The sequence below is a fragment of the Pristiophorus japonicus genome, unplaced genomic scaffold (genome assembly GCF_044704955.1).
Source record: "Pristiophorus japonicus isolate sPriJap1 unplaced genomic scaffold, sPriJap1.hap1 HAP1_SCAFFOLD_1114, whole genome shotgun sequence".
In the NCBI taxonomy this organism is placed as follows: Eukaryota; Metazoa; Chordata; class Chondrichthyes; family Pristiophoridae; genus Pristiophorus; species Pristiophorus japonicus.
The window spans coordinates 20,096-35,262 of NW_027250771.1; the positions used below are offsets into that span (position 1 = coordinate 20,096).

The 15,167-nt window shown below is 45.2% G+C and overlaps 1 protein-coding gene across 1 annotated transcript; it reads left to right on the plus strand.

Annotated features, from left to right (window-relative positions):
- Positions 1–287: 287 nt before the first annotated feature.
- LOC139241574 (zinc finger protein 271-like) lies at positions 288–9,451 on the plus strand. The gene is made up of 2 exons (XM_070870057.1): positions 288–343; positions 7,603–9,451. The coding sequence occupies exon 2, from the start codon at positions 7,965–7,967 to the stop codon at positions 9,285–9,287; it is 1,323 nt and encodes a 440-aa protein (XP_070726158.1). The 5' UTR covers positions 288–343; positions 7,603–7,964; the 3' UTR covers positions 9,288–9,451.
- Positions 9,452–15,167: the final 5,716 nt, after the last annotated feature.

Here is a 15,167-nt window from a genome sequence, read left to right on the forward strand (position 1 = left end):
TTCTCTCACACGTGGTCGTCAGGGACACCGGAAGTGTCCCTGAGTTCCCACATGGTACAGGAGGAGCATATCACGTGACCGATCTCTCCTGCCATGACTTAACCCTTAGATACCCTTAAATTGGTAATAACAATGTTACTGTTCACTTACTGATATAAAAAATAAAAAGAAAAGCTACTCACCAATCACTTACCCCATTGGCTGTGACGTCACCTTTTGATTCCTTTCTACTTCTATTTTGCTTTCTCTCCCGCTGTAGCTGCACAAGCACGCCTTTTATAGGCCGCTCCCGCCTCTCACCAACTGCCGCTGGCTCTCGATCTCCCGCTGGGCCTGGATGCTGGTAATTTGAGTATATAATTGGCTAATGCATAGGAGGCTGAATGGATATGTTTCTGACTGGAGGGAAGTATGTGGTGGGGTTCCCAGGGGTTCGTATTAGCACCATCGCTTTTCTTGTTATAAGAACATAAGAATTAGGAAGAGGAGTAGGCCATCTAGCCCCTCGAGCCTGCTCCGCCATTCAATAAGATCATGGCTGATCTGGCCGTGGACTCAGCTCCACTTATGCGGCCGGTCCCCGTAACCCTTAATTCCCTTATTGATTAAAAATCTATCTATCTGTGATATATAAATGACCTGGACTTGGGTTTGGGTGTACAATTTTGAAGTTTACGGATGAAACAAAACTTGGCAACATTGTAAATCGTGAGCATGATAGTAGCAGACGTCAGGAGGACATAGACAGAATGGTGAAATGGTCAGACAAATGGCAGATGCAATAAAATGCGGATAAGTGTGAAGTGATGCACTTTTGGAGAAACAACATGGATAACAGTATAATCTAACTGGCAATATTTTGAGGGGGTTCAAGACAGAGGGACCTGAGGGTGCATATTCACAAATCGTTGAAAGTGCAACGACAAGTTGGTAAGGCAGTTCAGAAAGTATATGAGGTACTTGGCTTTACAAATAGGGCCATTGAATACAATGGAAGTTACACTAAACATTTACAAATCACTAGTTAGGATCATAGGACAGGAGTAGGCTATTCAGCCCCTCAAGCCTGTTCTATCATTCAATGAGATCAGGGCTGATCTGCGACCTAACTGCACACCCATCTTTGGTTCATATCCCATGATGGTTTTCAAAAAATAAATTATCAATCTCAGATTTAACAATTGATCTAGCATCACCTGGATTCACTCTGGAGCATCCATGATGCTGAGGATGCCGTGAATAGCACGTTTAGTGAGTTGGTCTTACTGCAGGTAAAGGTGACACAGACAGATAGGGAATGGTAGACCACCAGGAAGAGCAGTGGAAGGAAGGTAGTGCTGGGGTCCCCTGCGGTCATCCCCCTCCAAAACAGATACACCGTTTTGGGTACTGCTGGGGGGGCGACTCATCCAGGGAGGGCAGCAGCAGCCAAGTCCAAGGCACCGTGGGTGGCTCTGCTGCACAGGAGGGCAGGAAAAAGAGTGGGAGAGCTATAGTGGGAGGTGATTCTATTGTAAGGGGAATAGATAGACGTTTCTGCGGCCGCAATCGAGACTCCAGGATGGAATGTTGCCTCCCTGGTGCAAGGGTCAAGGATGTCTCGGAGCGGTTGCAGGACATTTTGGAGGGGGAGGGTGAACAGCCAGTTGTCGTGGTGCATATAGGTACCAACGATACAGGTAAAAAGCGGGATGAGGTCCTACAAGGTGAAGGAGCTAGGAGTTAAATTTAAAAAGTAGGACCTCAAAGGTAGTAATCTCAGGGTTGCTACCAGTGCCACATGCTAGTCAGAGGGGGAATCGCAGGATAGCGAAGATGAGTATGTGGCTTGAGGAGTGGTGCAGAAGGGAGGGATTCAAATTCCTGGGACATTGGAACCGGTTCTGGGGGAGGTAGGACCATTACAAACAGGATGGTCTGCACCTGGGCAAGACCAGAACCAATGTCCTTGGGGGAGTGTTTGCTAGTGCTGTTGGGGAGGGGTTAAACTAATATGGCAGGGGGATGGGAACCTATGCAGGGAGATAGAGGGAAGTAGAATGGGGGCAGAAGCAAAAGATAGAAAGAAGAAAAGTAAAAGAGGAGGGCAGAGAAACCCAAGGCAAAAATCAAAAAGGGCCACATTACAGCAAAATTCTAAAGGGGCAAAGTGTGTTTAAAAAGACAAGCTTGAAGGATCTGTGCCTCAATGCGAGGAGTATTCATAATAAGGAGGATGAATTAACTGCACAGGCAGAAATTAATGAATATGATATATTTGGCATCACGGAGACATGGCTCCAGGGTGACCATGGCTGGGAACTCAACATCCAGGGGTATTCAACATTTAGGAAGGATAGACAGAAAGGAAAAGGTGGTGGGATAGCTTTGCTGGTAAAGAGGAAGTTAACGCAATAGTAAGGAAAGACATTAGCTTGGATGATGTAGAATCTGTATGGGTGGAGCTGCGGAATAGCAAAGGACAGAAAACGCTAGTGGGAGTTGTGTACAGACCAGCAAACAGTAGAAATAAGGTTGGGGCCAGCATTAAACAAGAAATTAGGGATGCGTGCAAAAAAAGGTACAGCAGTTATCATGGGCGACTTTAATCTACATATAGCTTGGGCAAACTAAACTGGTAGCAATACGGTGGAGGAGGATTTCCTGGAGTGTATTAGGGATGGTTCTCTAGACCAATATGTCGAGGAACCAGCTAGAGGGCTGGCCATCCTATACTGGGTGATGTGTAATGAGAAAGGACTAATTAGCAATCTTGATGTGCGAGGCCGCTTGGGAAAGTGTGATCATAATATGGTAGAATTCTTTATTAAGATAGAGAGTGACACAGTTAATTCAGAGATGAAGGTCCTGAACTTAAGGAAAGGTAACATAGAAACATAGAAAATAGATGTAGGAGTAGGCCATTCGGCCCTTCGAGCCTCCACCGCCATTCAATAAGATCATGGCTGATTATTCCTTCAGTACCCCTTTCCTGCTTTCTCTCCATACCCCTTGATCCCCTTAGCCGTAAGGGCCATATCTAACTCCCTCTTGAATATATCCAATGAACTGGCATCAACAACTCACTGCGGCAGGGAATTACATAGGTTAACAACTCTCTGAATGAAGAAGTTTCTCCTCATCTCAGTCCTAAATGGCCTACCCCTTATCCTAAGGCTATGTCCCCTGGTTCTGGACGCCCCCAACATCGGGAACATTCTTCCCGCATCTAACCTGTCCAGTCCCGTCAGGATCTTATATGTTTCTATGAGATCCCCTCTCATCCTTCTAAACTCCAGTGAATAAAGGCCCAGTTGATCCAGTCTCTCCTCATATGACAGTCCAGCCATCCCTGGAATAAGTCTGGTGAACCTTCGCTGCACTCCCTCAACAGCAAGAACGTCCTTCCTCAGATTAGGAGACCAAAACTGTACACAATATTCCAGGTGAGGCCTCACTAAGGCCCTGTACAATTGCAGTAAGACCTCCCTGCTCCTATACTCAAATCCCCTAGCTATGAAGGCCAACATGCCATTTGCCTTCTTCACCGCCTGCTGTACCTGCATGCCCACTTTCAGTGACTGATGAACCATGACACCCAGGTCTCGTTGCAACTCCTCTTTTCCTAATCTGCCACCATCCAGATAATATTCTGCCTTCGTGTTTTTGCCCCCAAAATGGATAACGTCACATTTATCCACATTATACTGCATCTGCCATGCATTTGCCCACTCACCTAACCTGTCCAAGTCACCCTGCGGCCTCTTGCCGTCCTCCTCACAGCTCACACCGCCACCCAGCTTAGTGTCACCCGCAAACTCTGAGCTATTACACTCAATTCCTTCATCTAAATCGTTAATGTATATTGTAAAGAGCTGGGGTCCCAGCACTGAGCCCTGCGGCACTCCACTAGTCACTGCCTGCCATTCTGAAAAGGACCCGTTTATTCCGACTCTCTAACTTTGATGGTATGAGACGTGAATTGGCTAGAATAGACTGGCGAATGATACTTAAGGGATTGATGGCGGATAGGCAATGGCAAACATTTAAAGATCACATGGATGAACTTCAACAATTGTACATCCCTGTCTGGAGTAAAAATAAAATGGGGAAGGTGGCTCAACCGTGGCAAACAAGGAAAATTAAGGATAGTGTTAAATCCAAGGAAGAGGCATATAAATTGGCCAGAAAAAGCAGCAAACCTGAGGACTGGGAGAATTTTATAATTCAGCAGAGGAGGACAAAGGGTCTAATTAGGAGGGGTAAAATAGTTTGAGAGGAAGCTTGCTGGGAACATAAAATCTGACTGCAAAAGCTTCTATAGATATGTGAAGAGAAAACAATTAGTGAAGACAAACGAAGGTTCCTTGCAGTCAGAATCAGGTGAATTTATAATGGGGAACAAAGAAATGGCAGACCAATTGAACAAATATTTTGGTTCTGTCTTCACGAAGGAAGACACAAATAATCTTCTGGAGATACTAGAGGACCTGGGGTCTGGTGAGAAGTAGGAACTGAAGGAAATCCTTATTAGTCTGGAAATTGTGTTAGGGAAATTGATGGGATTGAAGGCTGATAAATCTCCAGTGCCTGCATCTCAGAGTACTTAAGGAAGTGGCCCTAGAAATAATGAATGCATTGGTGATCATTTTTCAACATTCTATCGACTCTGGATTGGTTCCTATGTACTGAAGGGTAGCTAATGTAACACCACTTTTTAAAAAGGGAGTGTGAGAGAAAGGGACTAATTATAGACCAGTTAGCCTGACTTCAGTGATGGGGAAAATGTTGGAATCAATTATTAAGGATGAAATAGCAGCGCATTTGGAAAGCAGTGACAGGATCGGTCCAAGTCAGCATGGATTTATGAAAGGGAAATCATGCTTGACAAATCTTTTGGAATTTTTTGAGGATGTAACTAGTAGAGTGGACAAGGGAGAACCAGTGGATGTGGTGTATTTGGACGTTCAAAAGGCTTTTGACAAGGTCCCACACAAGAGATTGGTGTGCAAAATTAAAGCACATGGTATTGGGGATAATGTATTGACATGGATAGAGAACTGGTTGGCAGACAGGAAGTAGAGAGTCGGGATAAACAAGTCCTTTTCAGAATGGCAGGCAGTGATTAGTGGGGTGTCGCAGGGCTCAGTGCTGGGACCCCAGCTATTTACAGCTATTCAATGCATCAATGATTTAGATGAAGTAATTGAGTGGAGTATCTCCAAGTTTGCAGATGACACTAAGCTGGGTGGCTGTGTGAGATGTGAGGAGGATGCTAAGATGCTGCAGGGTGACTTGGACAGGTTAGGTGAGTGAGCAAATGCATAGCAGATGCAGTATAATGTGGATAAGTTTGAGGTTATCCACTTTGGTGGCAAAAACATGAAGGCAGAATACGATCTGAATGGCGGCAGATTAGGAAAGGGGGAGGTGCATTAGTCATTGAAAGTTGGCATGCAGGTACAGCAGACGGTGAAGGCAAATGGCATGTTGGCCTTCATAGGTGATTTGAGTATAGGAGCAGGGAGGTCTTGCTGCAGTTGTACAGAGCCTTGGTGAGTGAGGTCTCACCTGGAATATTGTGTTCAGTTTTGGTCTCCTAATCTGAGGAAGGACGTTCTTGCTATTGAGGGAGTGCAGCGAAGGTTCTGCAGACTGATTCCCCGGATGGCAGGACTGACATATGAGGAGAGACTGGATCGATTGGGCCTGTATTCACTGGAGTTTAGAAGAATGAGAGGGGATCTCATAGAAACATATAAAATTCTGACGGGACTGGACAGGTTAGATGCAGGAAGAATGTTCCCGATGTTGGGGAAGTCCAGAACCAAGGATCATAGTCTAAGGATAAGGGGTAAACCATTTAGGACCGAGATAAGGAGAAACTTCTTCACTCAGAATTGTGAACCTGTGGAATTCTCTACCACAGAGTTGTTGAGGCCAGTTCGTTAGATATATTCAAGAGGGACTTAGATGTGGCCCTCATGGCTAAAGAGATCAAGGGGTATGGAGAGAAAGCAGGAAAGGGGTACTGAGGTGAATGATCAGCTATGATCTTATTGAATGGTGGTGCAGGTTCGAAGGGCCGAATGGCCTACTCCTGCACCTATTTTCTATGTTTCTAACCAGGGCTCTGTATGGCTGCACGGTTTTAGCCTCAGCTGGAGACTTGTGTACAGTTCTGGGCACCACACTTTCGGAAGGATGACAAGGCCTTGGAGAGGGTACAGAGGAGCTTTACCACGATGTTACCAGGGATGACGGACTTCAGTTATGTGGAGAGTAGGAGAAGCTGGGATTGTTCCCCTTCGAGCAGATAAGATTAAGGTGAGACCTAATAGAGGTATTCAAAGTTAGGAGGGGTTATGATAGAGCAAGTAGGGAGAAACTGTTTCCTCTGGCAAAAGGGTCAGTAACCAAAGGGCACAGATTTAAAATAATTGCCGCAAGAACTAGCGGGGAAATATTTTCACACAGAGGGATGTTAAGGTCTGGAATGCACCATCTGAAAGGATGGTGGAATCAGGTTCTATAAGAACTTTCAAACAGCAATTGGGCATGTACTTGAAGGGGACAAGATTGTAGGGTTATGGGGATAAAGCTGGGGTAGGGGACTAAATTGGACAGCTCTTTCAAAATGGCAGCACAGACATGAAGGGCCGAAGCTCCTCCTTCTGTGCTGTAGGATTCTATGATCAATGTGAACACGCCGGTGTCTCTTAAGGCTCTTAGAGCTTTTAAAGCACTGCCCACAGTCAGAACATTTAAAGGGTCTCTCGTCCATGTGAACAAGCTGGTGTGACAGGAGGGTGGATGACTGAGTGAATCCCTTCCCACACAAGGAGCAGGTGAACAGCCTCTCACCAGTGAATGAGCTGGCGTCTCTTCAGCTCCACGGAGCTTTTAAAGCTTTCCCGCAGTCAGAACATTTAAAGGGTCTCTCATCAGTGTGAACAAGTTGGTGTCTTCAGCATGTATGACTCAGTGAATCCTTTCCCACATTCGGAGCAGGTGAACGGCCTCTCCCCAGTGTCCCTTCAGTGAACTCGCTCGTGTCCCTTCAGCTTCCTGGGTCTTTTAAAGCTCTTCCCACAGTCGGAACATTTGAATGGCCTCATCAGTGTGAACTCGCTGGTGTCCCTTCAGCTACCTGGGTGTTTTAAAGCTTTTCCCACAGTCGGAACATTTAAATGGTTTCTGAACAGTGTGAACAAGCTGCTGGTTCTTCTCCTGGACCTTCCCTTGGGCCTGGCTAAAACAGCAATTTGTAGGTCCAGGATGGCCGGGGGACCCATGGTGGGTGGTTGCTCTGGCTGTCTGCCTATCTTCCGCGGTCTTGTCTGAGTGACCCTGGAGAATGCGGTGTCCATTGGTACACTTCATATGTTCCGCCTCAGCATACAGAGTGTGTCATAGACACTGGTAACAACATCCTGATTTAGTTGGGAAGGTTCCCTTTGCTATTGTTGTGACTTCGTTGCTTATTTTTTCTGTTATTTGTTTGATTGGACCACATGTTTTGGGGAACAAGAGAGGAAAGAATGTTCCATAAATATTAGAATTGTCTGTTCTAACTTTCTATCCTGTACTTACAGTAATGACTTTTGTAAACTCCTTTTACAGGGTATTAGAAGGGGAGGATTTACAGATGGGAAACTCAAACCAAACATCACATCAAGATGTGACAGTCACTCGATTCGTTGCAACCTGAATATCATCGGACCGTGAAAGTGGAAGGAGAAATGTTTGTTCTGTTTGTGGAAAAAGATTTCAAACATCAGTGTGACTGGAAAAGCACCAAGACACACACACCCGAGTGAGAGTGTTCCAGTACACTGACTGACTGTGGAAAGAGCTTTAACCAGTTACACATCCTGAAAAAACATCGCACCATTCACAGCGGGGAGAAACTGTACACGTGTTCTGTGTATGGACGAGGCTTCAACTGATCGTCCAACCTGGAGAGACACAAGGACACCTGCACCATGGAGAAACCGTGGGAATGTGGGGACTGTGGGAAGGGATTCACTCAGTCATCCACTTTGCTGAATCACCAGCGAGTTCACACTGGGGAGAGGCCATTCACGTGCTCCGTGTGTGGGAAGGGATTCACTCAGTCATACCACCTGGTGAGACACCAGCAGATTCACACTGATGAGAGACCGTTCAGTTGCTCTCACTGTGGAATGAGATTCAGGCAGTCATCCACGCTCACGGAACACCAGCGAATTCACACCGGGGAGAGGCCGTTCACCTGCTCCGTGTGTGGGAAGGGATTCACTGTCTCATCCCGCCTGGTGAGACACCAGCGAGTTCACACTGGGGAGAGGCCATTCACCTGCTCAGTGTGTGGGAAGGGATTCACTGTGTCATCCCACCTCACAGTGCACAAGCGAATCCACATTGGGGAGCGGCCATTCACCTGCTCCGTGTGTGGGAAGGGATTCACTCAGTTATCCCACCTCACGTCTCACCAACTTATTCACACCAATAAGAGACCTTTTAAATGTTCTGGCTGTGAGAAGAGCTTTAAAAGCACAAGGGATCTGCTGAATCATCAACGCACTCACACTGGAGAGAGGCCGTTCACCTGCTCAGTGTGTGGTGAACGATTCGCTCGGTTATCCAACCTGCTGACACACCAGCGAGTTCACACTGGGGAGAGGCCGTTCACCTGCTCAGAGTGTGGGAAGGGATTCACTCACTCATCCAACCTGCTGACACACCAGCGATTTCACACTGATGAGAGACCTTTTAAATGTTCTGACTGTGAGAAGAGCTTTAAAAGCACAAATGAGCTGATGAATCACCAACGCACTCACACTAGGGAGAGACCGTTCACCTGCTCCGTATGTGGGAAGAGATTCAGTCGTTCATCCATCCTGCTGACACACCAGCGAGTTCACACTGGGGAGAGACCTTTTAAATGTTCTGACTGTGAGAAGAGTTTTAAAATAAAAAATGATCTGCTGACACACCAACATACTCACACTGGGGAGTGGCCGTTCACTTGCTCTGTGTGTGGGAAAGGATTCACTCAGTCATCCCAACTGCTGAGGCACACACGAGTTCACACTGGGGAGAGACCATTCATCTGCCCTGATTGTGGGAAGGGATTCACTCAGTCATCCACCCTGCTGAGACACCAACGGGTTCACACTGGGGAGAGACCAGTCATCTGCCCTGATTGTGGGAAGGGATTCACTACCTCATCCAACCTGCTGAGACACCAACAAGTTCACACTGGGAGAGGCTGTTCACCTGCTGTGTGTGTGGGAAAGGATTCAATCAGTCATCTAACCTTCTGACACTCCAGTGAGTTCACACTGGGGAGAGGCCGCTCTCCTGCCCCAACAATCACATCCAGGACTGAACCATGTTCATTCTGACAGTTGGGGTTTGTTTCTGCTGATAACCCCAATAACTGGGCTGGATTTTGTGTTTTGATATCTTTCAAATAAATTAGCTTTGTTTCAAACACAATGTGTCATGTCCTTGACATCTCCAAGGTAAGAGGAGACTAATTGGTGTCCTGTTACAGACTGTTCCATTTTTGGATCTTTTCTCCTTTCTAACTCTAGATCATTTCAGTTCTCATATCTTTCATTTCTCTCATGGACAAGTCCCAGATCTCCATACCTTTTAGAGTGCCTCTCCTAGCCTTGGTATCCAGGGATGGTATCGGTAACACGCCTGGGGTCACTAAACACAAAACCCAGTCTGTTAATCACTTCCAGCTACTGGACTTAGCGTGTGCCCCACAGCATCTCTCTCACTTTCGATGTGTGGATAGAGAATCATGCCTGCAAACCTAGTTTTCAATTTAAATCCACTCAGCAAATGTACTCAACAAAAGTAAACACATCACGGCTCAATAACCCAGCTCTATATTTGCAGGTGAAAGTCTGTTATCTAACTCCTTGAGTGGACAAAATAAATAACGATCCCAAATGGAAGAACCCCTTGAATTCTTTGTCAATAGTTTTCCAATCCTGACTGGTTTCTTCCTTACTTTTTAAAAAATTCCTGGTATGTGGGCAGCACTGGCAAGGCCATCATTTATTGCCCATACCTAACTGTCCTTGAGAAGGTGATGGTGAGCCACTTTCTTGAACGGTTGCAGTCCAGAAAAGCAGTATATAGCCGAGACAGGGAGGATTTACAGACGGGAAGCTTAAACCAAACATCCCATCAACATCTAACAGTCAATGTATTCATTGGGACCTGTATTTCATCAGCCATTGGATATTGAACCTGGAGAAACATGAGGACACCGCCACCATGGAGAAACCATGGAAATGGGAGTGTGGGAATGAGTTCAGTTCCCCCCATCCCAGCTGGAAACTCATCGATACTGGGAGAGGCTGATTATCTGCTCCCTGTCTGGCAGGATTCAGTCGGTCATTAAATCCCATCTGAAAACTGAGTTCCCACAACATTCTAAAAGATGAATCTACAAGATGACAGGACAGAAAATTCTATTATATGACAGGGTCCACTTCAACCATCCAGGGCAGTGAGTCCCTGTAATATTGGATTTTAACCTGTGGGAAATATTCTGATGTGTTGTCACGGGGCAAAGCAGCATTGTTACTTTAACATCAATTTAGTCAAACTCAATGGGCAATCCAATCTCCAAATGGAAATGTCTCCTTAAAGCTGATAGTGTGGCCAGTTCTGCAGCTCATTTCTCTCTGTGAGTGAGTCAGAATAAGAAGCTTTAATAACAGCCGATGTTTTACAAAGAGAGACTGGACCAAAGGACATTGGTGGAATTTAATGGGCTACAGGAGGCTATTTTTAACAGAAGGAAAGCTGGTCACAGCACACAGACAGTTTAACAGACTCTCCATGGTCCACTCTAACCCCCACCTTCTCTCTCACTATTTATGGACACTGCTGCAGTAATTGCTCCTCTGACCTTTCCTCTCTTGTTCCTCCTACACCCCTAATACATGGCCCTACACAATCTCCCTCCCCCCACATCCTCACTGTGCTGGAATCCACACCAGTCTCCAAATCTGCTCCTTGTTCTCTCCCTGGATCCTGAAACTACTGAACTCGGTCTACCCCTCCTGAAGTTTACAGGCTCTAAACCTGAAGCTTGGTGTCCCTCACTCCCTAGTACTTGACTTACCTCCCCTTCTCTCCTTTTTTCCCCTTAGTCGTGTTCCACACTCTGGGCCTTGGGCCTTCCCTGGGGATTCTCAGTATGAACAGGGGGAATGTGTGTTGAGACAGGATGTCCCAACTCTCCACCTTTAAAGGGACAAGGAGAGGACCCGCTGGGCTGAATGGTCCTGCTTTATGACATCACTGTAGTGCCCAGCAACCAACCTCCCTGAGCCCTGCGCATTATGGACTAGGTTTAGCTCAGTGCTGTGACAGGAAGGGAAACAGCAGGATTCAACCCGTGTGGAGCCCAGGATTAATGGGGAGAGGTACAGGATCAATTTATACCTTATTGAGTGAGAAATGTCATTGTCCCGAACACTCTCTGTCCCTCAGTATCTCTGTTGTGCAGCAGCTGTTGGGTTTATGTTACTCCCTTTCGGTGAATTTTTGTGCTCATTGAGGTGATGGATCTCAGTAAAGTTCCCTCGACACTGCCCTGGGAGTATTTGATGGGACATTGTAGAGGGAGCTTTACTCTGTATCTAACACATGTTGTAACTGCCCTGGGAGTGTTTGATGGGACAGTGTAGAGGACGCTTTAATCTGGATCGAACCCCGTGCTGTACCTGCATTGGGAGTGTTAGATGGGATAATGTAGAGGGAGCTTTACTCTACGTCTAATCCGTGCTGAACCTGAAATAATAACTTTTATTTATATAGCGCCTTTAACGCAGTAAAACATCCTAAGGTGCTTCACAACAATTTTACAGCATGTTGGATATTGACCATTGAGGGAAAGAGAGAAAAAGCATGAGAAGGAAGTGTAAGAAGAGGTAAATGGCTCGGGTCCAAAGCGGCAGCCAAAATGTGCAGCAGATAGACAGGCAAAAACACTTCTTTTAAAAAAAATTTCAAATTACATTGTAAATAATACAATAAGGAGTATACAATAGTAAAATCACTATAATAAAGATTAATTATAATTAAACAAAAATAATATATACCATAATTATAAATTAAGTTAAAATTAGAAACTCAGCAATTGAAGCAAATTAAATCAGTTATTAGCTTTCTTTAAGATTCATTCCCTGTCCAGTGATTCAATTAATATTGGAAGAAACAATCTCCATCCTTGTGATGTGCTAATTTTATTACTTTTTATTTCTCATTTCGTCCCCTTGACAGGACCTGTGTTGGCTCCAGACTCGAGCTGCTCCAGGGTCAAAACTCCCTCCTGCTGCTCCAGGTTCAAAACTCCCTCCAGCTGCTCCAGGTTCAAAACTCCCTCCTGCTGTTCCAGGTTCAAAGCTCCTTCCTGCTGCTCCAGGTTCAAAACTCCCTCCTGCTGCTCCAGGTTCAAAACTCCCTCCTGCTGCTCCAGGTTCAAAACTCCCTCCAGCTGCTCCAGGTTCAAAACTCCCTCCTGCTGTTCCAGGTTCAAAGCTCCTTCCTGCTGCTCCAGGTTCAAAACTCCCTCCTGCTGCTCCAGGTTCAAAACTCCCTCCCGCTGCTCCAGGTTCAAAACTCCCTCCCGCTGCTCCAGGTTCAAAACTCTCTCCTGCTGCTCCAGGTTCAAAACTCCCTCCCGCTGCTCCAGGTTCAAAACTCCCTCCTGCTGCTCCAGGTTCAAAACTCCCTCCTGCTGCTCCAGGGTCAAAACTCCCTCCTGCTGTTCCAGGTTCAAAACTCCCTCCTGCTGTTCCAGGTTCCAAACTCCCTCCAACTGCTCCAGGCACGTGCTGCCTCCGTTGTAAGGGACACGCTTATGTTTAAATAAAAATAAAAAATGCTGGAAAAACTTAGCAGCGTCTGTGGAGAGAGAAACAGTGTTAACATTTTGTTAATCCTTCATCAGAATTGGAAAAAGTTAGAGCTGTAACAGGATTTGAAGCAAGTGTAGAGGCAGGGATATGGGGGGGGGGTGGTGAGGAAAGAACAAAAGGGAAGGTCTGTGATAGAGTGGAAGGCAGAAGAGATTAAGAAACAAAAGGGATGATGGTGCGAGGCAAAAGAAGATGGTAAGAAACAAAAGATGAGGACTAAGAGATGATTAAGTGGAGAAAAATAGAGTATGAGAGGAAACTTGCAAGGAACATAAAAAAATGTCTGCAAAAGTTTCTATAAGTATGTAAAAAAACAAGATTAGTGAAGACAAATGTAGGTCCTTTACAGACAGAAACAGGAGAATTTGTAATGGGAAACAAGGAAATGGCAGAACAATTAAATAAATACTTCAGTTCTGTTTTCACGGAAGAAGACACAAATAACCTCCCAGAAATGCTAGGGAACCAAGGGTCTAGTGAGCAAGTGGAATTAATGGAAATGAGTATTAGTAAGAAAATAATGCTGGAGAAACTAATGGGACTGAAGGCCGATAAATCCCCAGGGCCTGATGATCTGCATCCCAGAGTATTAAAAGAGGTAGCCATGGAAATAGTAGATGCATTAGTTGTCATCTTCCAAAATTCTTTAGATTATGGATCAGTTCCTGCAGATTGGAGGGTGTCAAATGTAACCCCACTATTTAAAAAAGGAGGGAGAGAGAAAACGGGGAACTACAGACCGGTTAGCCTGACATCAGTAGTAGCAAAAATGCTAGAGTCTATTATAAAGGATGTGATAACGGCACACTTAGATAATATCAACGGAATTAAACAAAGTCAACATAGATTTATGAAAGGAAAATCACGTTTGACAAACCTACTGGAGCTTTTTTGAAGATGTAACTGATATAATAGATAAGGGAGAACCAGTGGATGTAGTGTATTTGGATTTTCAGAAGGCCTTTGATAAAGTCCCACATAAGAGGTTAGTGTGCAAAATTAAAGCACATAGGATTGGGGGTAATGTATTGGCATGGATTGAAAATTGGTTATCTGACAGGAAACAGAGTAGGAATAAACAGGTCTTTTTTGGGGTGGTGGGTAGTGACTAGTGGGGTACCACAGGGATCAGTGCTTGGACCCCAGCTATTCACAATATATATATATATAAATGATTTGGATGAGGGAACCAAATGTAATATTTTCAAGTTTGCTGACGACACAAAACTAGGTGGGATTATGAATTGTGAGGAGGATGCAAAGACGCTACAAGGCGATTTAGATAGGATGAGTGAGTGGGCAAACACAAGGCAGATGCAATATAACGTGGATAAATGTGAAGTTATCCACTTTGGCAAGAAAAACATAAGGACAAAGTATTATTTAAATGGTTATGACTTGGGAAGTGTCGATGTACAGAGAGACCTGGGTGTCCTTGTACACCAGTCATTGAAAGTAAACAAGCAGGTGCAACAAGCAGTTAGGAAGGCAAATGGTATGTTGGCCTTCATTGCAAGAGGATTTGAGTACAGAAGCAAGGATGTTTTACTACAGTTGTACAGGGCCTTGGTGAGACCGCATCTGGAGTATTGTGTGCAGTTTTGGTCTCCTTACCTAAGAAAGGGTATACTTGCCATAGAGGGAGTGCAGCGAAGATTCACCAGACTGATTCCTGGGATGGCAGGACTGTCGAATGAGGAGATTGGATCGACTAGGCCTGTATTCACTAGAGTTTAGAAGAATGAGGGCGGATCTCATAGAAACGTATAAAATTCTGACTGGGTTGGACAGACTGGATGCGGGGAGGATGTTTCTCCTGGATGGGAAGTCAAGAACAAGGAGGTCTCAGGATACGGGGTAGGAAATTTAGGACCGAGATGAGGAGAAATTTTTTCACTTGGAGGGTGGTGAATCTGTGGAATTCTCTACCACAGAAGGCTGTGGAGGCCAAGTCACTGAATATATTTAAGAGGGAGATGGATTGATTTCTAGAAACAAAAGGCATTAAGGGGTATGGGGAAAAGCAGGAATGTGGTGTTGAGATAGAGGATCAGCCATGATATTGAATGGTGGTGCAGACTTGAAGGGCCGAATGGCCTACTACTGCTCCTATTTTCTATGTTTCTATGAGTCTTGATAGGGCGTAAATGGAGATGGCAGAATCATCAACAGCTGCCATGGGAAAGACAAAAAAACAGAAAAGAAAAAAAATATGAGCAGAAGTTATGGTTTGAAATTGTTGAACTCTTA

Coding starts and splice junctions, on each gene's coding strand:
- LOC139241574 (XM_070870057.1), top strand. CDS start 7,965: ATGGAGAAACCGTGGGAATGTGGGGACTGTGGGAAGGGATTCACTCAG.